The sequence below is a fragment of the Pseudochaenichthys georgianus genome, chromosome 12, assembly GCF_902827115.2.
Source record: "Pseudochaenichthys georgianus chromosome 12, fPseGeo1.2, whole genome shotgun sequence".
NCBI classification, from domain to species: domain Eukaryota; kingdom Metazoa; phylum Chordata; class Actinopteri; order Perciformes; family Channichthyidae; genus Pseudochaenichthys; species Pseudochaenichthys georgianus.
This window is the reverse complement of record NC_047514.1, coordinates 26,727,247-26,741,058: the sequence shown is the minus strand read 5'-3', so window position 1 is coordinate 26,741,058 and position 13,812 is coordinate 26,727,247. Positions and strand designations below refer to the sequence as shown.

General features: G+C 41.1%; 1 protein-coding gene across 2 annotated transcripts; it reads right to left on the bottom strand.

Annotated features, from left to right (window-relative positions):
* Nucleotides 1–3,395: 3,395 nt before the first annotated feature.
* Nucleotides 3,396–13,423, bottom strand: trappc13 (trafficking protein particle complex subunit 13). 2 transcript variants are annotated; one of them, XM_034095959.1, is made up of 13 exons: nucleotides 13,298–13,423; nucleotides 12,515–12,583; nucleotides 8,012–8,111; nucleotides 7,829–7,913; nucleotides 7,626–7,753; nucleotides 7,458–7,530; nucleotides 7,113–7,157; nucleotides 6,679–6,696; nucleotides 4,833–4,966; nucleotides 4,559–4,757; nucleotides 4,025–4,125; nucleotides 3,800–3,947; nucleotides 3,396–3,712 (listed from the first exon to the last, which is right to left on the bottom strand). In XM_034095959.1, exons 1-13 carry the CDS (start codon nucleotides 13,341–13,343, stop codon nucleotides 3,605–3,607), a joined length of 1,254 nt encoding a protein of 417 aa, XP_033951850.1. In that variant the 5' UTR covers nucleotides 13,344–13,423; the 3' UTR covers nucleotides 3,396–3,604. The 2 variants fall into 2 exon arrangements, with proteins under 2 accessions (XP_033951850.1, XP_033951851.1); XM_034095960.1 differs by lacking the exon at nucleotides 6,679–6,696.
* Between the last annotated feature and the right edge of the window lie 389 nt (nucleotides 13,424–13,812).

Below are 13,812 nucleotides of genomic sequence, written 5' to 3'. Positions count from 1 at the left end.
GTTCGTTTTTAAGGAAGGCCAGAGCTTCAGCTGTGTCAAATAGATTGTTCCCTTTAGTTAACGTTTTTTAAAAGAACATTATATTCGGATTTGATAATGTCCCCTTTATTGTATTACGGAGAGCAATGTGAGCGTCCATTCCCATTGGATAACGCAGGATTTTACACCCGGAAGTAAGTATTCTCTGTCGATTGATTTTACAGTGCTATCTGCACTACTCATCAACTAAAAAACACCAGATTATCCTTGTTGATTACACAACATTGATTGGTTTAAATTGTGTACAATGCTTTTGTAATTTTCCCCTTCGATTCGGAGAAACAAACATTTGTTCAGTTTAGGATGGCCGAAGACACTACACTACCCAGAATCCTCAGCTATCGTTTGGGACGTGTGCTTTGCTTGACAATGTTGAAGTTTACGCTGAGCGACAAACAGCATTTTGAAATGGAATGAAACCCATCGACGGCACACAATTCAAAACAGGAATCGAACGTCTCCTCCAACAGTGCAACACAATAAAACAGATACACAGAAAAAATAGTGCAAGTCAATACAAAAAGAAAAAAAGTGAAATAGTGCAATAAGAGTCTATACAAGTGATTGGAATATGATATATTAGACAAATCATTTCTAAGTAGCAGCCAGATGAATGTTATGGATGTTATTTCAAAGTTCAGGTGTTTAATAGTCTTATGGCCTGTGGGATGAAACTGTCCCTGAGTCTGGTGGTTTTGGTCCGGATGTAAGATAAGGAATGTGTTCCTGTATGGGTCCTTGTGACAGCGGAGCTGCAGCAGTCGGTTGGAGAAGGAGCTCCGTTGACTGTCCAGCTGCAGGTGGAGAGGATGGGTGGGTTATCCATCATGGACAACAGCCTGTCCAGTGTCCACCTCTCCACCACAGCTTCAAAGGGGTCCAGCTTGATGCCGATGACAGACCCAGCTTTCCGGATCACTTTATTGATCCTGCTGGTGTCACCGGCTCTGATGCTGCCCCCCCAGCAGACCGCAGCAAAGAAGAGTGCACTGGCCACACCAGACTAGAAGATCTCCAGCATCTTGCTGCACACATGGAAGGATCTCAGCTTCCTCAGAACATAGAGTCTGCTCATCCCCTTCTTGTACACAGCGTCAGTGTTGATCCTCCAGTTCAGCCCATAAGTGCACTCCCAGGTACTGTAGTCCTCCACAACAGCCACATCCTCTCCTAGAATGCGGCTGTTGTGCCAGATGGCAGCAGACAGAACAGTTTGTGGCTGGGGTGATGGGGGTCTTTTATAATCCTGAGGGCTTTCTTTAAGGTTAACCAGGTATTTTTACTCCACTACATTTATTTTAGTTACTTTACAAATTCTGATTAATGATGTGAAATATAAACAACCCTTAAAGCAGACTTTAGTTACACCTGAGTAAAATTCAGGGAAGGTGATTGTCAAGTGCCAACAATCAGGAGAGATATTTGATTGGAGGACTGGCTTATCTAAAGCCAGTTGAGTAGCACTTGAAATGTTTTTGCTCTATGAAACCTGATGTACTTTATGATTCTGTTTTCTTCAAGCTTGTATTTTGTTGGTCGAATGCACTTATTGTAAGTCGCTTTGGATAAAAGCGTCAGCTAAATGCAATGTAATGTAATGTAATGATTGTTGGTGCTTGAGAAGACTAAATATTTATCTGCAGATCCCTATAAAGTATATACATTACTCGTTATTCTCTACAAATAGTTAATTAAAAACTGTATATAATTGCTATTTTGGACATCCCTTTTCAAGATTTCAATATTACTCTAAACGTGTAATAACGTGCTTTAACCAGTAGGTGGTTTGGGTTAAAAATCTGTCAAGTTTACAGTGTTAACAAAATAAAATATACTGCTGTTTCTGGTTTAGTTTACGACGGATATATTTAGTTATTGTTTTGATATTTGTAACACAAAAGCGATGGAAAAACCCCACAGCAACACAGAAAAGATGGTCTTAACATGAGTAGTTAATAAAAAACAATAATATCAAAACAAATTATTACTACTAACTTTATTGTGAAATTAAAACAGAACGGTAAAAGAATAGTTTCCGGTCTATTCTGAGCCAGATCTCTGTAGATAAATATACAGAACTACGACAGACGTGTAATATTTTTATGCACCATTTATTACAATGCATTCATGTGATGACTTTCAAAGAGTAAAGCAAGCACTGCTGTATAAAGTATGATTTATCTTTTACGAAACGTTTTTTTTCATATGGAATGCAGTTGGAGGTCAACCAATCACAGAGCTTGAGGCAACGCGGAACAATAGCTGAGGATTCTGGGTAGTGTAGTGTCTTCGGCCATCCTAAACTGAACAAATATTTGTTTCTCCGAATCGAAGGGGAAAATTACAAAAGCATTGTACACAATTTAAACCAATCAATGTTGTGTAATCAACAAGGATAATCTGGTGTTTTTGAGTTGATGAGTAGTGCAGATAGCACTGTAAAATCAATCGACAGAGAATACTTACTTCCGGGTGTAAAATCCTGCGTTATCCAATGGGAATGGACGCTCACATTGCTCTCCGTAATACAATAAAGGGGACATTATCAAATCGGAATATAATGTTCTTTTAAAAAACGTTAACTAAAGGGAACAATCTATTGGACACAGCTGAAGCTCTGGCCTTCCTTAAAAACTAACTAATTTAATACAAATCACAGTTGTATTACACACAATGCACTGTTTTTTGAGACCAAAAATTCGTAACTAATGCACCATAATACATTCTGACGAAAAATAAAAATGATTATGAATACAAATAAAATAAAAGAAGCCTCCCGTGAGTTACTACAAGCTATAAAGTAGATTTTAAAAACGTTGTATACAATAAAAGCTCACTGCAGGACGTTGTAGAAATGCGTGTGTGCACCACGACAAAGGAGCCTCATTCACTTTACATTGGGGTTGTTTGCGTGGTGCCGACACGCTAATGTAACAAAGTTCGTGACTCCACCACGCAATGCGGTGTTAAGGAGTCGTGGTGGAGTCACGCATTCTGGTGAGACCAGGTTGTTTTTTGTGATTGTTATTCACTCACCGGCCTCTTTATTAGGTAGGCTACACCTTGCCAGTACCGGCTTCAGAACTGCTTTAATTCTTCGTGGCATAGACTCAACAAGGTGCTGGAAACATTCCTCAGAGACTTTGGTCCATATTGAGATGATAGCATCACCCAGTTGCTGCAGAAGTAATATCTTGGTCAATTTACTTAAATGCTCGGGGCTTAACAGGTTAATGTATTCATCACCTTCCTATGTGTGGCAAATATGTGGTTTAAAATGTCCACAAATCCCTATAACACACATTTTTAAGAAAATATGCTCAGTGCAGTCAACAAAGGTTCCATAGGAAGCCATAGGAAATCAAAGATCACAGAGATTTTATTAACATTTATGCCCATTTACATCATTAATTTCAAAGAAAGTGATTTATATTATACACAATTCATTTTAAAATACAGTATTATCCCATCAGGTTGCAAAAAGAGTGAAATGTGAGCTTCATGTGCAGAATCCCAAGGTTGGTCCATTCATATCTAAAATGCAAAAAAAGCCAAATAAAATGTTCTAGCACTCATTGTTCGTGTATGGGCAGACCACACACACTTGTGCGATATCATCGTATTCGTAGGTCCTCTTCAGGAATGTGTCTGTAAGTCTCAATCCGGAAATACTCTGAAACAAAAGACGTACAGATTATAAGAACAGCAAGAACAGCACGAGGATATGAAGCAACACTTTTCCTAAAGGTTTGGATCGTACCTGCAGACCCTGGACGGAGGAGAGGAGGATGAGGGGCAGAGAGAGGAAGGCTCCAGGACTGAGCTTCCCCAGCTGTCGCCCTGACACCCCGCACCAGTGGATGGACCGGGTGTTCATCATCTCCAGCTCCAGGTCCATCGTTCTTTCACTGCAACATGACAACGCTGTTGGGTCATGTCTTTTTTTCTCAATTATTGTTTGATATGTTGGGCCGGGGATTTTTACCTGCAGTTGGTGATTTTACAGATAATGTCAAAAGGTTCTTCAAGGTTGACGGTGTCAGGAATCATCTCTAAAGACAGTCTGATGTCTCCATACCCTGGAGCCTGCAGAACACAGAAATAAAGACAATACAAATGAAGAAATATTACAATAAATCATTTCTTTCTCCTGTGTTGATGACCTCATAAAGATGACCAACGTTTTTTCCCCAGGATAATCTTTCAATGCTTCTTAAATAAAAAATGCATTGCAATTGCAATGATTTTGTTGTTGTAATACTCAATTCAGCCACAAGAGGCTGACGGTTACGCCACTACTCCATGTCCTACAAAAACACATTCATGTTCTCACTTGAAACATGACCTTTATGAAAATGATTGGAATGTAAGTAACGAAGAAAGATTTTAACCCTAACCTACTAAAATAACCCAGAAGAGGTTCTTTTTTAAATCAGACTTAAAGAATGGATGCCATATGTGTTCACTGGATGCTCTGAATGTTGGCAATAGTGGACAATAAATAAAAGAATCCGAATACCATTCTTTGCAGCTGACTGGTCTGTAGCCTCCCTCTCTCCCCGAGGTTGGTCTTCCACACGATGTCCAGCTTCCCGATCACCGTCACTCCCTTGATGACTCCAGCTTTCTCTGCATACTCCGGCTTTGGTTTCAGGCAGTACAGGTACTGCCGCGTGTCCATGGGCTGCAGGTAAGACATTTTCCCAAACGTGGACTCTCTGGAAGTTCAAAGATGTACAAAGCTGATGTGTATACCTTAACAAGAAGGAATATACATGGAAAGCTGATTTTACCCGTCATCTCCCCCTGCCACCGTGTTGAGCTCGGTGACGTTGTACATCATGGAGGGCTCCAGGGAGACCTTCTCCATGAACATGGGAGAGGTGGTGATGTTCTGGATCTGAGCCTCCAGGAACACTTCATCTGTCTGCAGCGGAGAAGCCTCCAGTCACTGACTCATATGTGTTGCTCACCATCAGGCACAAACACGTTATCTCCAAGGTGAACTGAGCAACATGTACACTGCTATTGGGTATTACGAGGGTTAGGCGTGTGGAAACCCTACTGTGCTAAAGGACAGGTCCACGTCGGTTCATGTCTCATTCACACACCCATATGTTCATTTCAACAGTTGTCCTTTTCCTCCTGAACATAATGAGATCAATCAAACGATGCCTTCGTAGTCTATACAGAGTTATACACAACTGTGTCTCCCCTCTGGGATTAATACAAGTTGAAGTGTGCAAAGTTATTAATATAATATGATTCTTGTTTTACTTTCTTTCTGTTGCAGCTTGGCAGGAATAAGAGGGTAAAGATGTGAACTATACTATACTAAATTACCCCCATGATTGAACTCAGATGACTGAAGCCTTATATCAGTGTCAAAGGGACACAAAAGGAATGGTTGTAGTCCATTGGATTTAAAGAAAAAGTATGAACAGGAGGAATGACTAGAACCAGCTGTAACTCTTTGAATGTACACATGAGCAATGTTTCAAGATAACATGTGAACATATCCTTTGAACTACTTTAAGTGTGGTGAGAGTCATAATTAATCACCTTTATTTTGACCGAACTAACATTAAACATATAAACATAACATAAATGTATTATGTTTGCTCAGTGTACCTTTGAGGACATTGTTAGTGCAGTGCTGAGCAGCGTGAGTACAGTAGGGGTTGCACCAATCCACAGGCCATAAAGAGGTCTCTCAAACATCAACTCGTTTTTTTATTGATAACTAATAACATCGCATTTCAATATGAAAATGCATTTAATATTATTTAAAAAAAAGGTGAGATACTTACCTAAAGTGATATGACTTGAACTGTTTAACCTACATCTAAGATAACTGGCTCTGGTGTTTGAACAGGATTGTGGGCAACTAGTTGATGCTTTGGAAAAGTATCACTCAGTGGTCCAAACAACGTTCACATGTTGAGTGCAACCTCTACTATACCGTAAGATCCAGGGAGAGGGAAGCAGAGGTTAGTTCATGCCTTTGCAATCCATAACATAGGAGATGAATCACAGCCTGTTCTGAGGGAGCGTAGCCTCTGCTCCATGCACAGCCATCCCAAAGCAAACCTGAAGCCTCACCATCCATTACCAATAATCACGTGTACTTGCTTCATTAACTCAAACATTGCAAAAGAAAAGAAAGAAGAAGAAATGTTGCGTTTGTAATCCATGACCGTAACAAGTCGCTCGGCCTGTTGCTTTACACCTTTAACCCAGCAATGCAACAATTAATATCAAGACCCCCTCATTACCGCCTGCGATGTTATCTTGATACGTAGACAATAAGAACAATCATCATCATTTCCCCGATGACCATACAGTGGATAATCAGAGCCACCCCGCCCACCACCGTTTAACACCACACACTTCAATTTAAAGCCCTGTGTAGGATGAGTTTGCAAGAAAGCATAAGCTACCAAAGAAAGGGCAAAAGAACAACAATGAAAAGTTCATGTCAAGGTTGGATGTGTCTCCAATCTAGAAGGGCTTTTATCCTTTTCAGATGACTTTCCATTGTTCCACGTTGCACCTTTCTATTGGCTGCAGAAAGCCAGCTGCGCCAGAAGAGGATTAGAGGAAGCTAATGTTCAGCGATGAGAACAGAGGAACATTTACCACAGAACTGAGGTCACTCTAATGGAGAAAATAAAATACAAGACATAATAAACAAATGAAGTTACATGCCAAAGATGGTGACAATGAATAATAGCACACCGCTAATATGAAAAGCTACTGGTATGAGAATGAGAACAATGAGAATGCTTGTTGTCTCTGAGAGGAAAACGCTTGATCTCCAGCTCTTCAAACATTACACAATTATATTTTTTACATTTCTGGAGGTACGAGTGTTTTCCAGGAGACATTCTTATACGAGCTGCCCCCTTAGCATTTAGCAATGATCCTTGCTAAACATGAAATATGATATGAAGCGTGTTGTATTTGCTCCAGCTGTCCCACAGCACAGTTCTTCTATTTGCAGAACGGTAACAGATATACTCGGCGTGTCGACAGGAGCTCTACATGTTATGCTGTGCTGCTATTTGACTTACCTCTGCATTGTAGAACTTTGTCTTCACATCCAGCGGCTTCAAAACCTGATGGAGAATAGATTGCAAACTGAATGCTGTGGTTTTCTCACACTGTAACTCCATCCGGCAGAACAATAATCAATATCCGTGGGAAAAGGACTAACCACACTGGAAATGTAAAGCTAAAGAAGGGAATGGCGTTTGGAGAGTTGCCAACTGAGAGGCGGCAGGACACTAGATCCACAGGGACGATGGTAATTGCATTCGCCCTGTTGTTGGCCTGTGACATTTCTCAGGTCTCCTCCAAGCTTACACAGGAGTATTCCAAAGTCTGTCAGCTAACGAGAGCACTCAAATAGAACTCACCTGGAATTTGAAGAACTTCCGAAAATAGAGCTTTTCCCCGTACTGAGTGGTGTAGCTGACGGCGCACACTAAGCTGGGAACAGGAAGAGAGGACACAGACGCTTAGAAGAGAGACACCTATGCTAGATGGTTGAAGGGGCAAAGGAGGGTACATACTGGAAAACTCACATATGAGTTCCAATTTCTTTGACTTCATGGTGGATAACATCATCGATGCAGGATTCAGGCTTGAGCTCTGCCACGGCAGAGTTTGAGGCGGAGAGGTTGAGCCTCTGGGAGCTGGTCTGGAGGTCAGCCTGCAGGAGGGGACATCACAGCTGGGTCAAACAGGAGGTGCAATGCAACGTGCTGGAGGTCTACTTTTACAGTACCTTCACAAGAATGTCCTTCACTACTTGGATGCTGTCATTGTGCACACTTATGTAACTGGAGAAGGTCTCACCCAGGAAAATATTTCTGTGTGATGCAGAGAGGTGGAAAAGTCAGATCTTTTCACTTCCAAACAAACAGGAAGTGATTGAATGATTCTCCAACAGTTGATCGGCATTTATTACCCAAAGTTCTGCGGTAATGTGAGCATCTCTCCCAGCATTAAGGCCTCCGCTCCTTTGATGGTGGACGGGTCCTCCCTCATGAGCTGATCAAACAGATCCCCTACGGAGGGAGAACACACAGTGTGTATACAGCCTCTGTTGATGAATATCGCTCAGCATCATTATCCCTGGGCCAGGCAGAAGCCATTTAGCCAACAAACAAATAGGACTAGGAATTTGGTCAAAATGCAATATGGACAATTTCAATATCTCAATCACAGTAAGCACGTTGTTATTTAAGGGCTACATGTGTTTAAATATCTGATGGAAGTATTGTAGCGCTGCAGAGAGGTCCCGACCTACACACAACTTAATAAACACCCCTCTACAAAAGACAAATGATGATGATGATGATGATGATGATGATGATGATGATGATGATGATGATGATGATGATGATGATGATGATGATGATGATGAATGATACTGTGAAGAAACATTTCAGACATAATGGTTCGCTCCAATATCGCAGAACAAACCACAATTGTAATATAAGTCCAAAAAGTGATTTCTTTTTGATTTGGCCGGTATAAAAAACGTGTGCCCACTTATTAGAAGGCTGGACGGATAGAGATAGGATGGTACGCTATTGATCCCAAATTAGCAAATGACTTTGTTGCAGCAGCAATGTATTCAGGCATTAACATGTTCCAATCATTAAAGGTGGACTTAAACGATACTCAAAATAAAATGTTCTTGATCATTTCGACTTCCACAATATGACAGTAGCAGAAAACATATACATCTGGTAATATATGTTGTTTACAGTTGTGTCAGTAGCAGTTGAGCCAAAATGATAGCAATTACTTATACATCGCACCAGAGGATTTTTCAAAGATTTTAAATGTGAGTTTTTACGTTAATTCAAGGGACAAGTCATACCTACACTGAACAAAAGTATAAACGCAACACTTTTGTTTTTGCTCCCATATTTCATGAGATGAACTCAAAGATCTAAAACATTTTCTTTATACACAAAATAACCATTTCTCTCAAATATTGTTCACAAATCTGAAAAAATCTGTGATGGTGAGCACTTCTCCTTTGCCGAGATAATCCATCCCACCTCACAGGTGTGGCATATCAAGATGCTGATTAGACAGCATGATTATTGCACAGGTGTGCCTTAGGCTGGCCACAATAAAAGGCCACTCTGAAACGTGCAGTGTTGCTTTATTGGGGGGGTCCGAAAACCAGTCAGTATCTGGTGTGACCACCATTTGCCTCACGCAGTGCAACACATCTCCTTCGCATAGAGTTGATCAGGTTGTTGATTGCGGCCTGTGGAATGTTGGTCCACTCCTCTTCAATGGCTGTGCCAAGCTGCTGGATGTTGGCAGGAACTGGAACACGCTGTCGTATACGCCGATCCAGAGCATCCCAAACATGCTCAATGGGTGACATGTCCGGTGAGTATGCTGGCCATGCAAGAACTGGGATGTTTTCAGCCTCCAGGAATTGTGTACAGATCCTTGCAACATGGGGCCGTGCATTATCATGCTGCAACATGAGGTGATGGTCGTGGATGAATGGCACAACAATGGGCCTCAGGATCTCGTCACGGTATCTCTGTGCATTCACAATGCCATCATTAATGCACCTGTGTTCGTCGTCCATAACATACGCCTGCCCATACCATAACCCCACCACCACCATGGGCCACTCGATTCACAACATTGACATCAGAAAACCGCTCACCCACACGACGCCACACACGCTGTCTGCCATCTGCCCTGAACAGTGAAAACCGGGATTCATCCGTGAAGAGAACACCTCTCCAACGTGCCAGACGCCATCGAATGTGAGCATTTGCCCACTCAAGTCGGTTACGACGACGAACCGGAGTCAGGTCGAGACCCCGATGAGGACGACGAGCATGCAGGTGAGCTTCCCTGAGACGGTTTCTGGCAGTTTGTGCAGAAATTCTTTGGTTATGCAAACCGATTGTTGCAGCAGCTGTCCGAGTGGCTGGTCTCAGACCATCTTGGAGGTGAACATGCTGGATGTGGAGGTCCTGGGCTGGTGTGGTTACACGTACGGTTGTGAGGCCGGTTGGATGTACTGCCAAATGCTCTGAAACGCCTTTGGAGACGGCTTATGGTAGAGAAATGAACATTCAATTCACGGGCAACAGCTCTGGTGGACATTCCTGCTGTCAGCATGCCTATTGCACGCTCCCTCAAAACTTGCGACATCTGTGGCATTGTGCCGTGTGATAAAACTGAACATTTCAGAGTGGCCTTTTATTGTGGCCAGCCTAAGGCACACCTGTGCAATAATCATGCTGTCTAATCAGCATCTTGATATGCCACACCTGTGAGGTGGGATGGATTATCTCGGCAAAGGAGAAGTGCTCACTATCACAGAGTTGTTCAGATTTGTGAACAATATTTGAGAGAAATGGTTATTTTGTGTATTTAGAAAATGTTTCAGATCTTTGAGTTCATCTCATGAAAAATGGGAGCAAAAACAAAAGTGTTGCATTTATATTTTTGTTCAGTGTAGTAATATAATATAAAGTGTATTCTGTTATACTTCAGAATCAGATCAGAATCAGAAACGGGTTTATTGCCAGGTAGGTTCACACGTACGAGGAAATTGACTTGATGTCACGGTGCATGAATGTGACCTAAAGATATGTGAAGTTGGTCACAATATTACACACACCTGTACTGGATGCAACATCCACATATTTATGTTATTTGTGCATTAAATGCAAGTGGTTGCAAATGTATCAATAAAATAAACTTGAATGTGTTTCAATGAGCTGCCAAAATCACAGTGCGTCCAAACCTGTCTGTTGTGGACTGTGTACAAAGATACGATGTAGACACGGCTCTGACACAGCAAGGTGTTATCCCTTCCCCGTGAATATACTGAATTGTGATCACATCTTCGTGAGCATGTTTGTATTTCTTTGTTCTGCTGCTCCTTGGTGTGCAGGAATCATCAACATAACAGTTAAGTCTGCCCAAAGCATGAAGGGATGTATTATACGGTATGTTCTTATAAAGGTTGTGTGCACGGCAGGGAGGATCCCAGAGAGGAACACAGCCCCTCTGAACATCAGGCTTCAAACAGTCTGAGCCTGAGGGGTGATATGTGGTTCGCATGTCACATAGATCTTATGCTGTTCCAACGGACTCATTAACACGACTACTACAACAATAATACTATTTCTCCTATTGCTTCAACACCAAGCGCACCAGAAAGAGTCTGCAGAGAGTGCAGGAGGTACAGGTGCTGCATGAGAGCAACGAGTCAAGTAGATTGATGTTTCTAATGTCATATTCACCTCATTTATCTTAAGACTTAGACCTAAGATGAGTCCTCACTTCATTTCTACTCTTGTATAAATAGCGACCCCCTTAGAAAGGTCCTATTCATGATTTAGGCTGTGTCATGACTTCAGTTACCAGCTAACACATTTCTCCTTGCTGTCATTAATCAGAGTGGAAATAAGCCGTGACGCTCTCAGGAGGCCTGCCAGCTAAATGTGGGAGAAAGTTCTGAGAGTGTAAATCTCTAATAGTGATGGTGTCCAAGAAAGAGAGGAGGCCGTGTGGCTCGGCTCAGTTTGGCGACACGCACGCTGAAGTGATCCCGACCTCCTGCTGGATGCATAGCCTGCGTGTACTATATGTACAAATAGTCATCCTGATAGTCAATAGCACAGTTGTATTATGTTTTGTCTATTATGTACTCAAGTCCAGAGGCAGGTTGTTTCTATCTGTTCCTTGTCTTTGCTTAAGGACACTGAAATATCAACCACAACAAGTGAAAAGTATGACATTCACTGTAATATAAAAATCAATAGATCGACAGCCCTGTGATCCTCATCGGAGGAAGCGATATAAAAACCCCTTAGCTAATGCAGGTATCGTGCCTCCTGTTGCCTTTAAATCATCAGGGGTGTCAAACTCAAGGCCCAGGGGCCAAACCCGGCCCGTGACTACATTTTCAAGAGCTTGCAAAGAACATAATATGTTTATTATACGGTTACAGGCCGATTTACAGAAGCACGTTGCCCATAGACTACATGTCCCACAATGCATCTCAAATTTTACATTTTTCTCAGAATTTGACTTTTTTCAACATGTTTTTCTAAATGACATTCTCACTGAAAAGACTTGCAATTATTTGCCCTAGACTTAGACGTAGTTAATTATGAAGTTATTACCCTATCCGAAAATAATCCAATGCAGAGGCAATAATGTAATATATAATACGTTATTTTATAAATATTTATATATATTTTTGTATAGTCTTAAAGTTACAACCGGCCCTTTGAATGCAACCATAATGTTAATGTGGCCCGCGATGAAATTGAGTTTGACACCCCTGGTTTAAATGGTGGGACCACAGAAATAAGCCTGTTATAATTTGCCCTCTTCTGCTATCGATCTGTTAAATGGAGAATTCAATTATGAATGATTGTGTGTCTCTGCAGCTCCTCAGGCTTACCTGGCAGGTCTCGATCTTCACATGTCACGGGCAGGTTTGTGAAGAGTGTTGGTTTTGTTAATCGCATCACTGTAAAGTAAAGGGACATCGGTTAGTGATTAGACATATTTGGCTCTTATTTGAAAGTAATCTCTACCACTCAGATTCACATATCCTGGTGACATGACTAAAGTACTAATCGTAGGGTAATAATTAGCTTGGACATGGTTTGTTTTCTAGGGAGTCCACACATAATTGAAAGGGTGAATGTTTGACTGTAATTTGATAATATAATAACAAAACCGAATCAGGTTTATTGGCCAAGTAGTTTCCTGACACATCATTTGACTGTCAGTAACCTTCCAAGTAAGTACTAATAATACATTGACAAAAGTATATACGCTTGCAGACACATATCAAAGATAACAAAGCTACGGAGTATTTCAGGGCGTAATTCACTCATTCATCAGATAACATTATTGCACTTAGATAAATTAGCTCACAACGTCATAGCTGGTAATACGGTATGACTCTTGCTCTAATACATTGCTTCAGAGTGTATTTCGATCTCAGCAATGAGGTCCAATAGCGACAAACACTTCACTAGTTAAAGATACACCTGTCTGACTACATGGATTGCATGCTATCTGTAAAAGTGTTACTGTATCAGCTAGCGCTATTAGCAGCTGATAGCAACAACAAATGAAAACCAGGCATTGAACTGGGATATTTATGTCCACGTTTTACCTATAAAACAACGTCTAGACTCGCTATCTTTAGGATTTTGTAAGAAGTTTAAAATACCTTTTAAGGCGAGGAGGTGTTCCTGTTTCGCTTGACTTACATCCATTTTGACAGTGAATTGTCTTTTCGGGAAGAAGTTAGCTCCTATGCTAGCTGGTGAACTTTGACCTTACAGGAAGCGGCTTTCCTTGCTCGTCTTTTAGTTTGGGAGAACCTCAAGGTGAAATGCTGCCTCTAGCAGTCAGGGACGGTAACTACAACAACATATACTTTTGAATAATTCTACTCTTATAAAATGTGTAATTAAATAAATATAATCGTTTTAATTACATTTCGTATTTAAACGTTACGTTCATTTTATTGATATGATGTGTTCCAAGGAATGCTATTCGATAGCATATTATGTTCCATAATGCAACCCAAGAACACATTGTTGCCTTTGGCATGACAAAAGTAAACACTGTATTATCCATTCTTTCATATTATTATTTTCTATTGATATTTCTCTACATCTCTCTCATTTTGCACATGCTGTATCACATTAGGCAAGTGCACACAGTTTATTTATAAATGAC